Source organism: Osmerus mordax, chromosome 4 (assembly GCF_038355195.1).
Source record: "Osmerus mordax isolate fOsmMor3 chromosome 4, fOsmMor3.pri, whole genome shotgun sequence".
NCBI lineage: Eukaryota > Metazoa > Chordata > Actinopteri > Osmeriformes > Osmeridae > Osmerus > Osmerus mordax.
The window spans coordinates 17,767,527-17,790,242 of NC_090053.1; the positions used below are offsets into that span (position 1 = coordinate 17,767,527).

General features: G+C 45.6%; 2 protein-coding genes across 2 annotated transcripts; both read left to right on the forward strand.

Moving 5' to 3' along the window:
- Positions 1-337: 337 nt before the first annotated feature.
- Positions 338-10,136, forward strand: slc12a3 (solute carrier family 12 member 3). The gene is made up of 26 exons (XM_067235546.1): positions 338-457; positions 745-888; positions 979-1,054; positions 1,242-1,337; positions 1,424-1,563; positions 1,734-1,844; positions 1,948-2,059; positions 2,257-2,387; positions 2,860-2,944; positions 3,108-3,265; positions 3,521-3,628; positions 3,823-3,946; positions 4,069-4,170; positions 4,525-4,680; positions 4,788-4,887; positions 5,236-5,344; positions 5,691-5,822; positions 6,092-6,198; positions 6,478-6,560; positions 6,665-6,739; positions 6,983-7,084; positions 7,312-7,423; positions 7,682-7,768; positions 9,276-9,408; positions 9,601-9,668; positions 9,790-10,136. The coding sequence occupies exons 1-26, from the start codon at positions 338-340 to the stop codon at positions 9,929-9,931; spliced, it is 2,913 nt and encodes a 970-aa protein (XP_067091647.1). The 3' UTR covers positions 9,932-10,136.
- Positions 10,137-13,532: 3,396 nt separating this feature from the next.
- herpud1 (homocysteine-inducible, endoplasmic reticulum stress-inducible, ubiquitin-like domain member 1) lies at positions 13,533-22,189 on the forward strand. Its single transcript, XM_067235547.1, has 9 exons — positions 13,533-13,664; positions 13,776-14,249; positions 14,464-14,541; positions 14,942-15,013; positions 15,844-16,052; positions 16,196-16,306; positions 16,717-17,076; positions 20,238-20,373; positions 20,454-22,189. The coding sequence occupies exons 2-9, from the start codon at positions 14,097-14,099 to the stop codon at positions 20,637-20,639; spliced, it is 1,305 nt and encodes a 434-aa protein (XP_067091648.1). The 5' UTR covers positions 13,533-13,664; positions 13,776-14,096; the 3' UTR covers positions 20,640-22,189.
- The last annotated feature ends 527 nt before the right edge of the window (positions 22,190-22,716 follow it).

Genomic DNA, 22,716 nt, shown 5'->3' on the forward strand with positions numbered 1-22,716 from the left:
TCCCATTACCTGAATGGTCTACCGTCCGGTTTATTGAGGACTGGTTTCTTCCGGAGTAATGTCTTGCTGACCGTTCTTCTCACTGGTGGTTTTAGTGGCCGTCATTGGATGTCTGAAAACTGACTGTACTACACTGCAATACTGCATGTTATCCTGCTAACAGCTGGCTTGCCGACTGGTTAACTGCTAGCTTACTGACGGTTGTCCTGAGATGGAGGACGGAATCCGCCTGTCAGTCTACAAAACCCAGCTATCAAACGGAGGCAGGGATGGGCCAGGATACAGCCTGGACAGCTATCACCACAACGGGGATGGATCCTCCCTGGCCTCTGTGCCCATGACGGGTTATGAGACGCTCGATGAGCCGCCTAACTACGACTTCTACGCCAACACCGAGGCCTGGGGGCGACAGAAGCGCTCCAGACCCTCCCTCTTCCAGCTGCACGCCAGCCCCGAGGTAGGGAACACAGCTGGTACACAGTGCACCTGCATGTCCCACCCATGTATAGTGAAAGCTACGCTCCTGCGTCTGGAACACAGTCTACCTGAGCTTCCTCTATGATCCAGATCAAGCTTTGGTCTCTAAGGCCACGCAGTTGGGTTTGATTCCTAAACTTCACCACAGACGTTTAGTGAAGCCTAGTCTGGGTTTGGGAAATTGGGATCTGGGAGGACACTGATGGGAGGGTTCTTCCTGTCTTCATCCACCTCATCACCCTATCTCCCGATCTCCCTCCCCAGGAGGACCCCAGCCCCCCTCCGCTGTACGAAGAGACCAGTGGGGAGGGGAATGCGTCCGGGGGGTCTGCAGGTAAAGACTTGGAGGATGAGGATGCGGAGGGCGCCCCGCCGGAGCCCACCAGGTTCGGCTGGGTCCAGGGCGTCATGGTAAGACGGGGTTCAAAGGAAACCGATGGTACCGGTCACGGTTGTCTAGAACCTGAGGCTCCTCTTTCCCCCCCACCTGTTCGTCTGTAGATCCGCTGCATGCTGAACATCTGGGGGGTGATCCTGTACTTGAGACTGCCGTGGATCACAGGACAGGCCGGCATTGGTGGGTCACACACACAGCACGCTCGCTGTCCCTGGATTGGGCTGTATTTGTCGTGGTGACACACTAACGACGTGTCAGACAGTGACTCTTTGTCTCTGTTTCTCTCTCTCGATGCATCTATATTTCTCTCTGCCTCTCTTTCTCTCTCTTTCTGTCTCTCGCTCTCTCTCTCTATATCCTCCCTCAGGACTGACCTGGGTGATCATCCTCCTCTCCTCTTGTATCACCGGCATCACAGGTCTCTCCACCTCAGCTATTGCAACCAACGGCAAGGTCAAAGGAGGTACATGTACGCGCACACTACAAATACACAACACACACACTTACACACACCCCACCCGTTCTCACACCCTCTGTGTGTGTGTGTAGGAGGGACATATTTCCTGATCTCCCGGAGTCTGGGGCCAGAGCTGGGAGGTTCCATCGGGCTCATCTTCGCCTTCGCCAACGCTGTGGCTGTGGCCATGCACACGGTGGGCTTCGCAGAGACTGTACAGGTTCTCATGCAAGTGAGTGTGTCTCTACCCCAACACACACACACTCCCTCACATACACACATACACAGTCAACTTCTCTCTGATGCACACACACACACTCCCTCACATACACACATACATACACACACACATGCACATCACAGTGTACTTCTCTCTGACACACACACACTGTTTCCCTCCAGGAGAACCAAGCCAGCATGGTGGATCCCCTCAACGACATACGCATCATTGGAGTGATCACGGTCACATGTTTGCTGGCCCTCTCCTTGGCCGGCATGGAGTGGGAGTCAAAGGTTCGTTTGTTTTTGTTGTAGAGGTCTGTTACAAACAGGACTGTTTTGATGTGATGTGAGGCTTCACACACTGTTTGAACTGTGTGTGTTCTGCCAACTTCAGGCCCAGGTCCTGTTCTTCATTGTCATCATGGTGTCGTTTGTTAACTACTTTGTGGGGACCATTATACCTGCTACCACAGAAAAACAGGCCAAGGGATTCTTCAGCTACCGAGGTCAGGAGTGAATCACCTCCCCTGTTTCACCTCATCACTATCAGACAGGAACCATGTGGCTGAAACATTCTCATAAACAGGACTCAATTTGTACCTGTTGTTCAATTATGATGTCCATTTGCAGGTTATGTACGCTGCATACAATCACAATCCCAACAGACTCCACCCTCCTCCTCCCCCTGTCTCTCTTCCCATAGCGGACATCTTTGCAGAAAACTTTGTTCCCGGCTGGCGTGGGCCAGATGGCAGCTTCTTCGGAATGTTCTCCATCTTCTTCCCCTCAGCCACAGGAATCCTGGCAGGAGCCAATATCTCTGGAGACTTAAAGGCATGTGGCTCGCCTCAGGCTGGAGTCTGCTCTGTCCAGTCCTGTCATCTCCTCTCCCGTCGTCTTCTTTCCTGTCCCGTAATCTCCTGTACATTTTACATTTAGTCATTTAGCAGACGCTCTTATCCAGAGCGACTTACAGTAAGTACAGGGACATTCTCCCCGAGGCAAGTAGGGTGAAGTGCCTTGCCCAAGGACACAACGTCATTTTGCAAGGCCGGGAATCGAACCGGCAACTTTCTGATTAATAGCCCGATTCCCTAACAGCTCAGCCATCTGACCCCCTGTCCTCTCCTCCCCTCTCTCCTCCCCTCTCCTTTCCTGTCTGGTCCAGTTCTGCTGTACTGTCAAGACTAGTCTGATTCTAATCAACAGCCTTACTGTTGGAGGGGGGTTCTTCATATGAGACTGGGTTCTGTACTTGTGTGTGTGGAGTGGTGTGTCTAGTAACGCCCCCCTCTCTGCCCCTCAGGATCCTGCTGTGGCCATTCCCAGAGGAACTCTGATGGCCATATTCTGGACCACCATATCTTACCTCGCCATATCTGCTACCATCGGTACCACTGGCACACACACACACTTACCCTGGGTTGGCATTTTTGGGTCTGGAATGTGTGTAGCCTATATTCTAAAATGGATAAATAATTGCATGTATGGGTGTATGTGTGTTTGTGTCTCTGTGTTTATGTGCTGTTGTGTGTGTGTGTGTGTGTATCCCAGGGTCATGTATGGTGCGTGATGCCTCTGGATCGATGAATGACAGTATATCCTTGGGTAGCTCTGAACACTGTGAGGGTCTGGCCTGTACTTATGGCTGGGATTTTTCTGATTGTGCTAACAACCACACCTGTCCCCATGGCCTCATCAACTACTACCAGGTAAACACTGGTAGTCAAGTATTAATGAGTACTAATCAACAGTAATCTACTAGTACCAGGTAAACACTAAAAACGAATGACCACTAACAAATACTTCTGATCCAAAACATATACCCCTGAATCATTTACAAGTTAGATCAACTATGAATTGTTTGTTTGTCTTTGCCAAGTAGGTTTTTAGTTTTAGTCAAGTATACATTTTTTACATGTATACATCTATTTTATAATCGTTTCTCTCACTTGTCAACCCTGTAGACCATGAGCTTGGTGTCAGGATTTGCCCCTCTGATCACAGCTGGGATATTTGGGGCGACACTCTCCTCTGCCCTGGCTTGCCTGGTGTCTGCTCCTAAGGTCTTTCAGGTGAACACAACTCCTCTGACACCAGCTAGAAATTCAGGAAACACAGTTACTTGTTGAACTACCATTTAGCTTCTCTTGAACATACATGTAGCCCCTCAGTGACCTGCTTTATTCCAGTGTTACAACACCACGAAGGTTTCCTGCAGTACTCTCCTCATGTCTGCTCCTCTCACATCAGCTCATCTCTCCCTCAGTGTCTGTGCAAGGACAAACTATACCCTCTCATCGGCTTCTTTGGGAAAGGTTACGGGAAGAACGATGAGCCAATCAGAGGCTACGTCCTGACTTACCTCATCGCTATCTGCTTCATTCTCATTGGTGAGAGCGATAACGAGTGAGATGAAGGTTATGGCACGGTGTGATCCCACACAAACAGAGCCTGACTGTTCTTCTGTCATCCTCTCTCCCCTCTTCCTCTTCCTCTCTTGCCCCTCCCCCAGCGGAGCTGAACACCATCGCCCCCATCATCTCCAACTTCTTCCTGTGTTCCTACGCCCTCATCAACTTCAGCTGCTTTCATGCCTCCATCACCAACTCACCCGGTCAGCACGCTGTCAATGTAGCAACGTGTTTTGAGTGTAACGTCCCTTTAGAAACATCGTCAGTAACAGACTTGGTGCGTGTTCATCAGCACATTCGGCGCCCTAGGCGAGATGTATCAACCCCCCCCCCCCCCCCCCCCCCCCCGGGCCGCACCCCCCAAACGCAAGACGGAGATATGACGTGGCGCGGTTGGCGCCCTCTGCTGGTTGTGCGGGAGGGTTAATTAATGGATGCACTTGGGAAAATGCCGCCCCCCTCTTCATGCGGCTGCCTATGTTGCCTGTAGGAAGGATCAGCTCTGATCAGCATCGAGTGTAAATGTCAAGGTTTTGTGTTTTTTGATGTGTTTACAGGTTGGCGGCCCTCCTTTAAGTACTACAGTAAGTGGTTGTCGCTGCTGGGCGCAGTGGTTTCCGTGGTGATCATGTTCCTGCTGACGTGGTGGGCGGCACTCATCGCCATTGGCATTGTCATCTTCCTGCTGGGATACACCCTATACAAAAGACCTTGTAAGGCACACACACACATAGGCACAAACTCCCATTGTCTCCATGTGATGCAAATAGATATTGGCTGCATGTGTTTGTCTGATGTGACCTGTGGGATTGTGTCACAGCGGTGAACTGGGGCTCGTCAGTGCAGGCCGGCTCCTACAACCTGGCCCTGTCTCACTGTGTCGGTCTGAACATGGTGGACGACCACATCAAGAACTACAGGTGAGAGGTCAAACGTCTCTCCCTCTACTGAGGCTGCTTTGAGTCGTATGAATATTCGGTTCTGTTCTATTTCTTTAAAACTGAGAATGATGTATTTATCCTTATGTTTATCCTTGTATGTATTCCTCTGTCTTCTTTCTTTTTTGTCTCTCCTGCCTCTGCTTGTTCATGTCGCTCCTGCCTCTTCTCTGATCTCTTCTCTGATCTCGTCTCTCCTCTGATCTCGTCTTTCCTCTGATCTAATCTCTCCTCTGATCTCGTCCCTCCTCTGATCTCGTCCCTCCTCTTGTTTGTCCTGCCTCCTCTGCCTCTGCTTGTTCATGTCTCTCCTGCCTCTCCTCTGCTCAGGCCCCAATGTCTGGTTCTCAGCGGGCCCCCCAGCTCTCGCCCCGCCCTGGTGGACTTTGTAGGAACCTTCACCAAAAACCTCAGCCTCATGATGTGTGTCAACGTCACGGTAAGTTCTCCTTTCCATTCTCCGTTCCCTGCAAGAACCCACAAACTGATACACTTCTCACTAGTCACTTTACACGCTGTCACCTTCAGCTACTGGTTGCACTATCAGCAATATTGCACGACTGTACTTCACTTGTCTTAGGTTAGTATAGGTTTATAAGGTTAGTATAGGTTATTATGTGTATTAGAGGTTTAGTATACTGTATTTAATATTGTATATTATTTGTATATTAGGAGGTTTACTATATTTTAGCTTATTATTGATGTAATCTATGTTCTGTGTACTTATGTGACCCCAGTCCTGAACCTGTCCCTCTCCTTCCTGTGACCTTTGACCCTCTCCACAGGGAGACCCCTCCATGATGAAAGCAGTCAACAGCAGCAGTCATGTAAGCTGGCTGAACCAGCGAAAGATCAAGTCGTTCTACCGTGGAGTGGTGGCCAGCAACCTCCGCAGTGGTGTTCAGATGGTTCTACAGGTGGGTGTGGGTTCAGACAGTTCTACAGGTGGGTGTGGGTTCAGACGGTTCTACAGGTGGGTCTAGGTTCTGACCTGGCTACATGTGTGTCTGGTTTCTAACACTGTTACAAACCCTAAAACACCCCTTTAACACTTACAATCTGACCCCTGAACCACTTCACTGTGATCTCGTGGAGAGGATATGGGTGATTTTGCTCGCTGGAGTCCACTGCAGTGTATCTGCTGTGTGTTTTCTGATAGTCTGTCTGTACCATCTGTGGCCTGCAGGGGGCAGGGCTGGGCAGGATCAAGCCTAACGTTCTTCTGATGGGCTTCAAGAGAGACTGGCGCAAAGACACACCTGGAGCCATGGATAACTACATAGGCATCCTGCAGTAGGTTAACGCCACACGTTTAAAATCCACAGGCATCCTAAATTAAATAATAGTTATGAAATGCTGAAATGTCACTTTAGCTGCATCAAGTAGGGAGGCTAATATTGATAGCTAGCTATATACTGTGCATAGTCTGTAGACAGCAGATATACCCAAGAATAACTTTCAGGCCAATGGAAATGCAGTTCTCTCTGTCAGCCCCCCTAAGCAACTGTGACGTGCGTGTTCAACAATCCAAACAAACATTTAGAAGAGTTTGTGTGTCTGTGTGTTTTTCAGTGATGCCTTCGACTTGCAGTATGGAGTGTGTGTATTGAGGATGAGGGAAGGGTTGGACCCTTCTCGACCCAATCAGTTCCATGGTGAGAATCCACATCTCACCACACCACAGTCAGGACTTGTGATGGTCACCACTCTTCCTCCCCCAGGTCACGTTTAACCCCCATCTCCCCCCCTGTTGTAACAGTGAACCCAGGCTTTGATCTGGGGCCAGAGAGGGTTAGCTCCACAATGCCTTCTGCAGCTTCAGCCACCACTACAAGTACGTATGACTGGACTAGGTCACGTTTCTCTCTATGATATTTACATAAAAAGGATGTCGAGTGATTATCCTCCAAAAGCAGGTTCGACCGTGGGGTGTGGGAATAGCACAGTGGCAGAGCAGTTTGACGGTATAGCGAGAGTCAAAAGGCTCCTTTATTTTTATGTGTAAATCAAATAATATCTCTTTCGAAATGAAAGCGTCTGCTAAATGAATGCGTCATGGTGATGTCTTGTGTTCCAGCAGGCTGTTCTTCCCCCCTTGACGAGCCACAGCCTCACACGGTTTTCCAGGACAGACAGGGAAAGAGGACCATTGATGTCTACTGGCTGTCTGACGACGGAGGTCATTATGGGATAGATAATACCATACATTATTATTGTGGGGTGGACGTGAACCTGATTGGTTTCTTTTGGGCTGGAGATGGATGTTAGACAATGATGAGCATGTGTGTGTGAATGCGTGAATGTTTCTGTGTGAACGCGTGCATGATTATGTTTCTTCTGTGTGTGCACGTGTATGTGATTATGTGTGTGTGCGTGTGTATTTGTGTGTGTGTGTTCCGCCCTCAGGTCTGACGCTACTCCTGCCCTACCTGCTGAAGCGTAAGAAGCGCTGGGCCAGTTGTAAGGTGCGAGTGTTTGTGGGTGGAGACTTGCACAAGAAGGAGGAGCAGAGAGAGGAGTGAGTACCCTCCTCCAAGTCCCGTCTGAAGAACACGCTGTTGTCTCACATTCATGTACCTGCTGGTGGATCAAACTGAACAACATTCACCTCTCATATCCTCTCCTTACCTGGAATTAACAAGTGTTTGAACTTCTCTCTGCGCATCTGTGAATGATACCAAAGGACAAAATAGATGTCTGTATTTAGAGACAAGTAGATACTGATAGGTACCAGCCTGGCTGTGATTGGTTGATCGGTTGCCATGGTTTCTTTCAGAGTGCTGGGTCTCATCAAGAAGTTCCGTCTTGGTTTCCATGAAGTCGAGGTGTTGCCGGATATCAACGGCAGACCTCAGCCTGAACAGTAGGATATTTTCTTCGTGCTGAAAACCTTGTTCCCCTCACATGCCCTTAGTCACATGCCCTTATTCAACAGATTCTGGAAGAATTCTAGGAGAAAGCAAGAATAATTCTTGAACCACACCAAAGAACTTATATAGAATAGAAAAGCCTTTATTGTCTTTGTATTTGCATACAACGAAATTTTGAGTGCTTCTCCTGTTGGTGCAACAAGGGACAACATAAAACACAACAACATATAACACAACAATATTGTATATATATATATATTGAGTTCAACAAGTGCGGTGGTATAGATTGAAGTACTTCCCTGAGGAACAATAAATACATCAACAGTACTTCCCTGAGGTGCTTCACAATAAATACAGAAACAGTTATGTTCATATACATGTGTAAGGTGACAGAGATGGTATGTGTGACTTCTAGTCAATAAAGTGATTAGTGTTGAGTGCATGTCTATATTTAGTGTTCTGATGGCCGTCGGGAAAAAACTGTTCTTAAGACGAGTGGTCCTTGCTCTAAAGGATCTGTACCATCTGCCTGAGGGCAGGAGAGTAAACAGGTGGTGGCCTGGGTGAGAGGAGTCTTTCAAGATGTTATTGGCCCTGCTAAGGTAGCGGGAGCGGGCAATGGATTCCAGGGAGGGCAGTGAGCAGCCAGTGATTTTTTGGGCTGTGTTGATGACCCTTTGGAGGGCTCTCTTGTCTGCTGCAGTGCAACCGGAGTACCACGCTGAGATGCAGTAGGTTAGTATACTATCTATAGTGGTGCGGTAGAAGGCCACCATCAGACTACACTCCAGGTTGTTTCTCCAGAGTGCTCTCAGTAAGTGTAGTCGCTGCTCTGCCTTTTTGACTGTCTCTGAGGTGTTGGCAGACCATGAGAGGTCATCTGATAAGTGGGCTCCTAGGAACTTGAAGGTGTGGACCTTCTCCACTATTGACTAGAGTATAGTGCTTCTATACTCTTTGACCACACTCGGATAATTCTGAAAGAATTCTAGAATAATTGTAGAAAAATGCTTTCAGAATTCTAGATGTCTGCTAAATTATTCGAGAAGAATTCCTAGAAGAATTCTAGCAGATTGTCTTTGAATGACACCTTCTATAAAAAGTTGTATTAGTCCAGTGATGGTTCATGATATGGCTTTAGGAAACTGGCACACTGTGTGTTTCCCTTTAGTTCAGTTCTTACATTACATTTACATTTAGTCATTTAGCAGACGCTCTTATCCAGAGCGACTTACAGTAAGTACAGGGACATTCCCCCAAGGCAAGTAGGGTGAAGTGCCTTGCCCAAGGACACAACGTCATGTGGCATGGCCGGGAAGCGACCTTCTGGTTACTAGCCCGATTCTCTAAGCGCTCAGCCACCTGACTCCCTGTTCTCAGTTCATTACTTCATAGAGTGTCTGAAACAGGAGATGCGGTTGGTTTTCTGAGCTGAATGGAATCCCACTGTCTCTGCACTAATGAGGAGACGCACCTGTCTAATCCCCTTTCACCCTCCAGCGTGCGCAAGTTTGAGGACCTACTGGCGCCTTACAGGCTGGACACCAATCAGAAGGAGGGCCAGGCAGAGGAGAGGAGCCAGGAGCAACCGTGGATGGTGTCAGAGGAGGAGATCTCCAGGAACAAGGCCAAGGTGACGTCTTGACACAGTCCCTGTAAAACATGTTCTGAACATCTAAATGTGGGTTGGTGATGTTACATGTGATATTACAGCGCAGGTTAAGTCCTAACTTTATTCTGTATGTATGTGTGTGTCTGTCTGTGTGTGTATATATGTCTGTGTGTGTTTGACTGTTTATATATGTGTGTGATTTCTGGTGTCTAGTCTCTTCGACAGATCCGTCTCAACGAGATTCTACAGGACTATTCCAGAGATGCAGCCGTCATCATAGTGTGAGCTCTCTGTTTACCAACTGAACGTTTCTACAAGTTACCCAGGAACTGTATAACTGATCTCACTGTGTGTGTGTGTGTGTGTGTGTGTGTGTGTGTGTGTGTGTGTGTGTGTATATAGGACCATGCCCGTGGGGAGGAGGGGACAGTGTCCCAGCGCCCTCTATATGGCCTGGCTGGAGACCCTGTCCCGTGACCTTAGACCTCCGGTGCTGATGGTCCGGGGGAACCAGGAGAATGTGCTCACCTTCTACTGCCAGTGACCCCTGAACCTTCACCCCCATTCCAACCATCTTATTCTGCCTGCAACCCCTTTTAATCTGATGTTATGTGAAATTCTGTTATTATTGAACTTTTTCTGTGTGCCACAAACAATCCCGAATGTCAAAACAATCACTGTCTGCCATTCCGGTGTATATTTCAGTATGCTTGAGAAGCACAATAAAAAGACCACTTATTTTAGACCTGATAAAGAGTTAGTGTTTCTTTCTCTCTGTCTCTCTCTCGTTAGTTCTCTCGTTCTCTTTATAATCGTTTTCTCACAGAAATGTATTTGGAATAGATTTACATTTTGACACTTTAGTTAGGAGTTGGCTATTAAAAGAAACTGGAAAGGGTATAATTTCTGGGGAAATTGAGATGTGCTTGCGTCCGTTGCGGATGGGTTAGTTTTATTATTTAAATTTTACAACTAATATTTCTGTATATTCTAAGGATTTCGGCTTGATATCGCAACCAAACGGAGGGGAGACTGTCTCACATTATAGTTTTTGGGGGAAGAGAATGAAAGATAATACGTTTTATACATAGAGGTGTTAGTACTTAGGTAGCCTACATTTGCAATCAAGGGGTGTCATTTATTGGGTGTGCTCAAGCCTTCGGCGAGAGCACAACCTTTGTTCTCTCACATATATATTTATTTATTTATTTATTATTATTTATTTTCGCCCCCCTAAGGATCAGTCAATATTTGGACTACATACACAACGGCGGTGTCAAAAGGTTCGTCTTGGTAGCGATTGCGTTGGTTGTATTTTTATTTACGTTCCGTTGCATGGTTTAAGTAGAAATTGCGTTTTTGTGGTGAAAAGTGAAGCTAACGGTGGCTAATTTGCTAGCCACAGTCACTGACGTTACTAACGTCACTACGTCACTAACGTCACGAAAACACGCGTGACTACCTGTAGCAGAACATTCGTTTCACATCTGTTAACTTGGGGGATAGCTAGGCTAACTATAGCTTTACTGCAAGGCAGCTGCAGAAACGCCACAAGCAAAGAGGCCAGGGTGATAACTATTTTACTTTGTGATGTGAAACACAATTATGAAATGTAATGTACAATATTAGCTGATATTATTAAGGAAGTAGGCCCACATCTACTTTTGGAAACGGTAGTCTACTATTTCACTGAAGCATTAGCATCATGACATTAGCCTCTGTTGCCCGGGCAACACATACTACTGTGGTCTATGATGCATCTGTTTTCAATCTTTAAAATAAACATTCCTCACAAATACATTTTCGTTGTAGGATTTATTATGACATTACATTACAAGTAAACGATTTGTGGGTGAAATTATCATTACCTGTGGTTTCAAACCAGTGTTGCTCACTGCAATGCTGTAGCCTAAACATCTACACAGCTGTAGGAAGTCAAACGGCGACAGAACATGTTCGGCACTCCCCTTACTTAATCAAAAGTCTATCTAACTACTAACCTGAACTTCATTGCCACAGCCTAAACGTTGCCAATCTGTTCATGAAAATAATTAATTTCAGCCTAAACCGTACAACGGAACCTTAAATCCAATTCAACCAACGCAATCGCTACCAAGACGAACACAGCAGTAGTCTACTAGTAGGGAGGACAAACGTTCTGCTCTCAATGTAATCACAACGGAGTTCCAAGCGTCAACAAATGCTAAACTGAACTTATTGCTCATTTAAAATTGTCATAAAAAACACACTTGTGAGATTTAATGTACAATACGATGTACGATGATATTATTAGTACATTTACTTTCGAAAACAGTAGTCAATTTTTGCTTGTTGACTGAGACGTTAGCATAATTAGCCTCTGTTGGACGACATATACGATAGCGGTCTGTGATACATCCGTTTTCCATCGTTAAAATAATAAACATGGCTCACATATCAATGAACGTTTTATGATTTATTATGAGATAATATTACTAGTAAACAGTTAATGGGTACAATTATCATTATATACCTGTAGTTTTAAGCCAGTGTAGCTCACTGTTATGCTGTACGCGACGCGGTTTAGAGAAACTTGTAATTCTATTGCTGTTTAGGAAGCCAAACGGCGACAGTAAAATCTCGGCCCTCCCCTTACAAAAATCAAAATTCCCAGATGAGTTTTTCAATTGGTGAATCAACCTGTCACTCAAATTAGAGCCAATCCCTGTGCCAATACCATCCCGTATGTGGCACAGAGGTTTTCCCATTTTAAGACGTCTGTAATGGGCTGAGAGTACTTTGAGCCATTGGCTACTAACCTGAACTTCAATGCCACAGCCTCAATTTGATGTCATTCTGTTCATGAAGGTCTCCTCTACAGGACTGTGAAAACCTCTAACATTTCCCAGCTGGGGTTTTTTTTATAATCGAGCTTAAGTCCGAGGAGTGCCTGTGATTTACTGAATTCTGACAGTAGCTAGCTACCTAGCTTGGAATGCCCACAACAGACTGATGGTATACTGGCTTTGTTTTAGTTTTACAGTGCCTAAGTGGCATGACATGGTTGCGTTTTAAACTAAATTGTACTACTACGGTACAGTACTGCTTCTCCACACAGGGCTATATCGCATTTTGCGTTGTTACTGACAATGATCGCTACCAGTGAGCTTTTTATGAATGAGCGATTTTCCACTAAATAAATGTCAAGCTTATTTACGTTTTGGGGGGCATATTTTCAGTTAGCAGATGGGACTGTCTGAATCGCGATTCCATCTTCTACTGCCGGGTAACGTCTTACAATAATCTTCAAAGGGGGTTCTTTATTAATGAATGAATGAATGCAATGAGTAGGCTACATGCCTGAAAATATCACGAGAAGGGAAAAACTTAAAATGACGTTTAAGTCATAGAGATTAGGTCAATTTTTACACCGGTCTGCCAAATTTATTCGTTTTGATTCAACGATGAGGCTGCCTCTTGCAGGGGAAATGAGAAGACATCTATTTCATTCTACACTTCACTCGTATTTTCGGTTGTAAATGAGCAGCAAAAAAAATGCCTTTAAATCTATTTAATCTTTATAAATAATAAGTATGCATTTTCATATAAAATATACATAAATCAGTTGTAAAAATGTCATTCAAAAACGGACCCCTGTGCAACCGACGCAAGCAAGCACACCCTACAATTTCCCCAGAAATTGTACCCTCTCTAGTTTACATTGTTCTTCATATGAAAATAATGAACTATTATTAACAACTATATTTACTCAGAGTATCGAAATGCAAATGTAGGTTGGAGCCAAATAAAAAGAGAGTTGCGACACGCTTTGGTCTCGCCGACACGTGATCACGTAGTTCAAGTAGCTCGCTGTAGTTCCAAAAAACCCACTACTGTCAACCTGTTTGAATGGTTTTAGAATAGCCTGGCTAACGGAGGTCGCTTTATCAGGCAAATGACGAATGAAACAGGCTCGGTTAAAGAAATCCGAAATTCTGGCCATCTAAGCAACGCAATCGTGAGCAAGACGAACCTTTTGAGACTGATATTGTCTTTGTAGTGCAAAAATTGAGGGAGGAGTTAGGGTGGGAAAATAAATAAATAATAAAATATGAGAGAAGGTTGTGTTTTGCCAGAGGCAAACATTGAAGCAAGCGCTTTATCCGTAGCAAAATAACGTCCCTAGGACGTCCCCTGAAAGTCCCCGAAAGTTATCAGGACGTGGCAAGGGAATGTCCCCACGACGTCCATTGTTATCTGGGTGGGTGTCCGAAAAAGTAGGCCTACAAGAAAAAAAGGTAAAGTCTAACATTGTGTTGTTCTCTCTCAATAATTGAACTTTAACAGGGAGGATCTCGAAACTGTACGGGCGAAAGCCTGGCTGTCAAATAACTGTATCTCTTGCGCAGGCGCTTTAGGTACGGAACGCACCCTGAGCTTCCACGTCTGATCGCAAGTCTCGACTGGCCAATCACGTCGAGCCACAGTGTGTTTGGAAACAACACTCCCTGGTATTTCACATGCCACGGACTGTGACTGTCGCTTCCCTGTCCCAACCACAAAGTATCGCTGTAATCAAATGGCCTGCTACTAGCTACTAAGTAAATCGAATTATTTTTTTGTACTTTGTTGTTCGCTTAAAGGTTACATTTCGTCGGACCTGCGCACAGATCGAGAGAGAGAGAGAGAGAGAAAGAGAGAGAGGGGCGCCACACAAAACGGCAAAGAAAATGGATCTCCAAGGTTTTCAACAAAAGACGATCACGCTTGTGATTAAAGCCCCGAACCAAGTACACGGTGACAAAACGATCGAGGGAGTCGAGCTGAACTGGACGGTGCAGAATCTAAAGACACACATATCGAACGTGTATCCCGGTAATCCGGTGAGTGTGTTGTTCTTGTGTGTGTTGTAATAACAGAGGGACGACGACAGATCTTCTCGTACTATCCAACGGCTTATCGGTGGGCCTAGCTAGCTGTAATGTTGTGGTTTTGGAGCAGTAGTTTACATTCTTCGAATATCACCAGTTAGAACCTTTACTATATAGTTAGTATGAATGTCTGTCACGCTCTTAACGTGCTGAATTATATTCTCAGGCTGCGGCTGATCAGAGACTAATCTACGCTGGAAAACTGCTCCCAGACCACCTCCACATCCGTGACGTTTTCAGACAGGTGCGTCTCTATTTCTCATAAACTTCATCGGTTGAAGGATTTTCTTGTCCCACAAACGCTATGTCAAAATGGGATATTTCATGGTTTTGTCTATAAACCCCAAGGAGATCTCAAATTACTGTACAGGGAACAACAGAACACAACCGGTCTGTAAATGTACCCGTGTTCCAGTGTGTGTTATCCCTAAGGAGTCAGATCATTGTTTTGAGCACAAACAGCGATCCTATTTATCCAAGGCAGTGATGCTAATCTACTGTAAAATGATTTCCTCACACTTTTTGTACACTGTATGGTTACAGCCTGAATTAGGCCTTATAATCTGAGTTCTGGACTGGTGGAGTCAATATTGATGCAAGGGGTTAGAAATTTTAACATAAGTCACCAACCTGTCTCTTCCCAGACGGATACAACTCCCACTCTGCACCTGGTGTGCTCCTTTAGGACTACCGGGGCTCTGGGAGCCAGGCCCAAGGTAAGACTGGATACAACCGGTATTTTTATTTATTTAAAGGGTACACCCGGCCCTATCTGTATACAAAGTATTTCTGTCCTCTTCTTTCTCTTAGATTCTCTCCTCTTTTCTTCTCGCTAGTTGCTAGCCACGCTCGGCCTGTTAGCTTTCCTTAGACACTGCTTTGCATCTCTCTCTACTGCCTTCAGATCGAAAGATAGCCCTGAAGTTTCACTTCATTTTTTTGTTGTCCCTGATCAGCTTGTGTGTGTAGCAGCATTGTCATATAGTTTGACGGTTATGTAAATATCTTATCAGGCCCTTCTCATAACTGACCTATGCTTTTTGACAGTTTTTGGTCTTTCCTTAAACTTATCCTAAAGCTTGTACAATCATAGTGTGAAATACAATCATGTCTGCTTTGTCTGACTGTTTTCTATAATAAGTAATAGCCTAATAATGAACATACAGTAGGGGTGGAACGGTACACAGAAGTCACGGTTCGGTTCATACCTCGGTTCAGATATCACGGTTGGGTACAATGGAGGGAAAAGCAAAACACAAATCTAAAGGCTGGTTAAGCACTGTGGGGAAGAGAAATTGGACAGTTTTTTTAGGTGTCCCTAAAGAACACCAGTATCTAACAGTAGTTCCGCAATACATTAATAAATTTGCACGCAAGTTTTTTATTTATTTATACCGTGTATTCTCCGTGTTAAATTTATGTACTGAACCGTGACGCCCGTACTGTTTCGATTCAATACGAATACATGTACCGTTCCACCCCTAACAGACAGTATACAATTCCCCAGTGATATATTGACACACTGGGCTGTCTTGGTCGTTTCCAGGTAAGGGGACCGGAGCAGCCAGAGACCCAGCCCTCCTCCTCCCCTGCCCTCAGCCCACAGGTAGGCAGCATGCCACCCTCAGTGCCTGCTGGCCCAGAGCTGAGACAACGCAGACACCCGTCCCACGACCAGGCCTCCGCCCCCACAACTGGAGAGGCCACGACCCCCACTTCGAACCCTGGGGAGGCCATCTGGCCTGGCACTGCAACGTGAGTGTACACCCTGGCAACTGCAGTCTCGTCTGTGGGTACTGGGCTGTTGTTGTGGATGTTGATGTTTTTGTTGGTTTTGATGTTATTTTGGATTGAGGTTGTTGTTGGTGTTGTGATGAGTGTCTCTGCTGCCCCTACAGGCCAGGAGGAGCAGAGATGACGCCCCCAGCCTTCCCATCCTTCTCTCTCTACAGTCCCCAGCAGCTCCTCTGGTTACAGCACGTCTATGCGCGCCAGTACTACATGCAGTAGTGAGTACTACGTATAGGATCGCAGGAATACGCCTGTGTCAGAGCACACGTTCTATTGACATTCAGCAGTAAAAGAGCCGCCATCGTTGTGAAGGCACTGGGATCTTATTCAGGAATAGGAAATCGTGTCCTGTGTGCTATAGGTAGGAGTCACAAGGAAGCAGTGGATGTCTGTCTTAATGAGTTAACTAACTCATCCACCCGTCCAGAATATCATCCTCTCTCTACTTTTACTGCCATTAATAGGGCTAATGGTAAAATAAACGGAATTGGCAAGCTAGCTATCACCCTCAAACACATTTAACTGTATAGTTCATGCCTACTCCATAGCCTCCTACTTTGTGGTAAAGAGCTGTAAAAGGTGGAAGATCCTATAGGCTAAAACATGTCTGTCCTGTTTCGTCCAATAGCCATGCTGCATTAGCAGCAGCAGCCTCAACCCCATTGGCCCCTCCCACCGTTGGACCTGCTGTTGCCGCCCACCAAGCTCCCATCCCTGCCGCGCTGCCCAATCAGAACCCCATTGACAACTTGCCAGCAAATCAGAACGCCCAGGACCCTGGATTCATCAACCCAGGAGCAGCTAATCAGAACATGCGGATGAATGCACAGGGCGGGCCAGTGATGGAGGATGAGGAGGATGTGGACCGTGATTGGTTGGACTGGATATACACAGCCGCTCGATTGGGTGTCTTCCTCAGCATTGTCTACTTTTACTCCAGCTTGAGTCGCTTTGTCCTGGTGATGAGCAGCCTGATCCTCATGTACCTGTAAGTTTCTAACGCTAATCAGCTAGTTAACCCAGTATGTATCTGGCTAGTTAACCCAGTATGTATCTGGCTAGTTAACCCAGTATGTATCTGGCTAGTTATCTCAGTCTGTATCTGGCTAGTTAACCTAGTTTCTACTTGGCTAGTTAACCTAGTTTCTACCTGGCTAGTTAACCCAGTCTGTATCTGGCTAGTTAACCTAGTATGTATGGCTTCAAGTTTACCCTTGTGCTGCCTTCGGGTCACATGACCCAAAGGTTCATAACGAACCATCGTTGTGTTTACCTAATTTTACCCAATACGAAAACAAATAAAAATCATTTTCTTTTAACCTTCGCAATATGGGGGGTCTGAGACAGCCCAACGGTTAAAAGAAAATGCTTCACTTTGTTTTTGTATGCGGTAAAGTTGTCGCAATACGACGGTGGGTCACAATGACTGATGGGTCAGAATGACCCGAAGATAAAACAAGGGTTAAAGTCTTTTATTGTCAGATGCACAGAACAGGGTCAGACTGGGCACTGAAATTCTTAGGACAAGACAACGCAAAGCAACCAGGCATAACATAACATTTAAGTACACAGAACATAGATTACATCTATGATAAGCTAAAATAAAATAATATACAATATTCAATACAGTATACTAAACCTCTAAATACACATAATACACATAATAACCTATACTAACCTTATAAACCTATACTAACCTAAGACAAGTGAAGTACAATAGTGCAATATTGCTGATAGTGCAACCAGTAGCTGAATAACCTGATGTATAGGGGTGCATGCTCCTCCTCCTGCCGCCTCCTATAGTCCACAATCATCTCCTTAGTCTTGCTGACGTTGAGAGAGAGGTTATTGTCCCTGACACCATGATGTCAGGGTATCAACCTCCTCTCTGTAGGCTGACTCGTCACTGTCAGAGATGAGGCCCACAATGGTTGTGTCGTCAGCAAACTGGCTTGTTAACCCATGTATCTGGTTAGTTAACCCAGTTTCTACATGGCTAGTTAACCCTGTCTGTATCTGGCTAGTTAACCTAATCTATACCTGGCTAGTTAACCCAGTCTGTATCTGGCTACTTAACTTAGTCGCTACCTGGCTAGTTAACCCAGTCTGTATCTGGCTACTTAACTTAGTCGCTACCTGGCTAGTTAACCCAGTCTGCATCTGGCTAGTTAACCCAGTCTGTATCTGGCTAGTTAACCTAGTCTGTATCTGGCTACTTAACTTAGTCGCTACCTGGCTAGTTAACCCAGTCTGTATCTGGCTACTTAACTTAGTCGCTACCTGGCTAGTTAACCCAGTCTGCATCTGGCTAGTTAACCCAGTCTGTATCTGGCTAGTTAACCTAGTCTGTATCTGGCTACTTAACTTAGTCGCTACCTGGCTAGTTAACCTAGTCTGTATCTGGGTAGTTAACCTAGTCTGTATCTGGCTAGTTAACCCAGTCTGTAGGTATCTCTCTCTCTGGCTGGTTAACCAAGTCTGTTCTCTGTCTAGTTAACCTGGTGTGTTTGCTGGAGTGATTACCAGCCCTGTAGTTACCTCAGTGTTTCCTGTAGGATTTTTTTTGGCAGTGGGGGCAGGTCTGTCTGAACCCCCCACCCACCCCCCAGCAATCGCTATCGAATCAACAGACGTGCAATTTAGCTAGCAGGGGAAGAATATAAACAACGAAAATCACCAGTTAATTTACATTTGCAAGAACTATAGTCTTATACAATAACAAGCTTAAATGAACTGACAACATAAATTATACGATTTACAGTTCTCAAGGACGCACACACGCAATCTCAACTGCGGTGTGAAGCGCGTGTCCGTACTATTCTCCGACATGCACTCTAACAATCACTGCTGATAGACGGCCTATAATTTTGTACAGCCCTAATTCTGATACTGTGGCGGCAGAAATTTAGCCGTGGCGGGCCGCTAAATCAACATAAAGGAAACCCTGTACCTTGTTTGACTGGTTAGCTGTGTGTTAAACCTGTTTTCTTCAACACACATCTGGCCCTCAGGCCTGTTGATGTGGAACACCCCATGTCATTCCAAGCTGTAAACAAACCACCTGACAGTCTGCTGTCACTGGAGCTGAACCAGAACCAACTCACTGTAGAACGTATAGCCTGTTTGTTTAGGACTGTTTGGAACTGGGTGTGTTCCTGTAGGTCCCCGGCAGTCTGTCCTCTACTCTGGTTACAATGGTTACCAAACTGGTTTCATGCCATAATTGAGCCCCTGTGGAAATCTGTCTGTGGAGTTGGCACAGTGTGTGTTGCAGGTAAAGGAGGGGGTATAGAGGCAACAGAGGGGATGGAATGTAGGCTTTCCTACTGTGTGTGTGTGTGTGACTGTGTGTGTTTGTTGACTGTAGAGAAAATCTTTACCTCACATGCTGCAGTCACACACTATCACTCTTGACAGTATTGTGTAATGGTCTCACACATGTACTTACTCTCACAGCCACTCGGTTAATCAGCAGTATGGAGGTTGGGGCTGAGGTTAGGAATGAGGATGGGGCCGAGGCTGGGGCTAAAGTTGGGGATGAGGATGTGGTTAGGACTGGGGTTAGGGATGAGGCTATGGCTAAGGCTTTGTTGCTGGTCACGAGAACTGCAAGGGACAGACAGGAAGAAGTTGAATGTGGCCTGTCTGGATTTAACGTTAGCTGTTAGAAAACGAAAGTAGTCTTGGCAACCCTGTGAACAAAAGCCAAACTTTTTCAGTCCAGAAGGAGTGTGTGTGTGTGTATGTGCACACACACATGCCAATGTCAGCATGAGCACAAGGACATATCTCATGGTGATAACATTATGTACACGTGGCTATGTTAGGCTCATAGTTACACTGTTTTGAAGGAGGTGGAAGGATTCATGTTCAATGGAAACAGACTGCCTTCTCTTTTTTCCGCTCTCTCTCTCTCTCTCTCTCTCTCTCTCTCTCTCTCTCTTTCTCTCTCTCTCTCTCTCCTACTTAGATAGCCTTATGATTATTGGGTTTGTAACTCAACCACCTTCTTCTCTCCTCCTCTACTACCCACCCCTTTCTCCTCTACCTCTACACCCCCCTTCTTCTCCTGTTCTCTACCCACCCCCTTCTTCGCACTCCTCCTCCTCCAATATTCTCCCCCTCTGCTCCTCCTCTGCTCCTCCTCAGACACACTGCTGGGTGGTTCCCCTTCAGAAGGAGAGCTCTGGTCCGAGGACCCAACCCCCCTCCCCTCCAGCCCCTCCAGGCTCCGGAGGCCCTGCAGAACCAGCAGAACCCGGACAGGAACCCCAACCTACCTCAGGTAAAAATAGTTTACCCATGCGTGTTTCTGCTTCGTGTGTGTGTGCATGACCACCAACATGTAAACCCTTCTTCCTGTAGGGGGAGGAGCCTGCTGCAGGGGAAGGAGCAGAACCAGCACTAGCTATTGGTCCGGAGGGACAGCCTCCTCTGACAGCCATCCTGGTTCCTCCAACCAGAGTGTCTGTGATGTGGACGGCGTGGGTGTTCCTCAAGACGTTTTTCTCCTCTCTGATCCCTGAGGCCCCCCAGGCCGTGGTCAACTGACTGTGCAGTACCCCAACTGGACAGCAGGGGGAGACCAAGGCCAGGACACTCTCACAGGGTGTGTCAGCCTTGGTTTTCTCCTTTAACAGAGTTCAAACAGTGGGGTGGTACAGTGCTGCAGTTTGAGATCGACCGGCCCATTCAAGAGCCTAACTTCTATAAAAACAAAAACGACTAATAAAGACCCATGATCTGTGCATAAAGGCAAATTTACTCGCCCCTGTATCCACCTGGCTCTGCCTGGCTCTGGGGACTTGTTCACATGAGGCATCCTGCTGAACTGAAACTTGTCTACCATGAATATTAAGACCACAGTGAAGGCTTGAGACTAAGGTAAAGAGTGACTAATACAAATGTATTTAGAAGATCTTTAACAAAATACATTGTGTACATATACCGACAAAGAACTGAGGTGCCCTTGATTTGGTAAATCAATTACAGTGGCATGGAAATGACACCCGCCATACTGCAAAACCTGAGGTAGATTGAATTTACCTCTGAGGAATTTGACCTAGATCTGGTGTGTAAAGTTCTGATGTTGATTTGGTCCTTCCGGAAGATTCTGACCAAAACCATGGCTGTTCTCTGCGAAACATTATATGTACTGTATATGACTGTTGTATTCAGAGGCCGAGTGGTGTCAACACCTCTTTCACGGTATCACTTCCAGATCCACAAGAACATAGGATTATTCTATTTTTATTGTTTTACAGAGCACTTTATGTCCTGAATCTTATTATGCAAATGTACTGTCCTGACCAGGGGTTTGAATTTGGGTGCAAGAAGAGGAATGTTGCAGGAAGTAGGTTGACTTTTGATATCAGTGTAATAAAGATCCGAGTCAGGGGCTTTGATGGATGAAAATGATGACAAGTGACAGTTCAGTTCTTGTGTGTGGGGCGGGGCTTAGACAGGAAGTGCATGCTGTGTTGTGTAGAAGACAGAACCATGTAAACAATCTGGTAAAACTTGACATTAAGGTTACATTAACTGCCATGTAACTACATAGCATTACCTATCGTAAAAACCTTGCAGGTGCAAAATAATTGCTATGTTATGGTATTAGGTTTAGGTTATTACAAAAATGAACAAAGGCCCAGTGTGAGGGAGGGGTGTAAGGGGTAAGTGGATGTTATAAAAGGGCAGTTGAAGGTTGTGTAACCAAACAAGATGTTAACATCCACTTACCCCTGGAAAGCACAACCTCCCCCATATCAAGTTTCACTTGTGTGATAACGTCTAAACTAATGAGGTGTAACTACATAGCAGTGCTTGTGTAACCACAATGTTGTTACTAAAGGTTTTGCTATGTAGTTACATAGTAGTTAATGTAACCATAATGTAAAGTGTTGCCAAAAATCTTGTTACACAGAAAAGATTCAGATGTATTTGTGATTCCTTTGGAAATGCCTCTATATGTACATAAATACTGTACACTAAGTGTAATCTTTAAACCTGTTTAAGTTTGATTTTATTCTGAAAAAATAAGCATTTTGGTGAATGATATGAGTGTGTTGGAGAGACTTGCAATAAAACATGCAATAAATAAATTGTATTTGTCATGACTGAAACCTCATGTTAAGTGTACTTTGCCAGAGAGAAAGGCATGTACACCAATCCATCCCACATTTACATTTATGCATTTAGCAGATGCTTTTATCCAAAGCGACTTCCAAGAGAGCTTTACAAAAGAGCATGCTTGTTTTCATAACCTGCACAAAGGTCAAATTATTGCTCATGTTCTTTTTTTTGTTTTGTTTTTATTTCGACATAAACTTGACACGGAGAACGGTCTTGTGTCTCTCCCTCATCCTCTCTTTCATCAGAGTTCATTGACCTCTGGCTGGGCTTCCATGGTAAAGAGAGGCCGTGTTGTTAAGAGACACCTCACCTCAATTCACTTGCGGCTCCCCCTGGCGGGAACATCTGGTCCCCATGGTAATGTTGTGGCCTCTGGCCTTGATAGAACTCATATAACTGAGCAGATCCTATCATTCTTCTAGCAGTGAATCTACAGCTGGATGCATTAGCCACACAGGAAATCAGCATTCTGCCACTGCCCAAGACAACACACTGA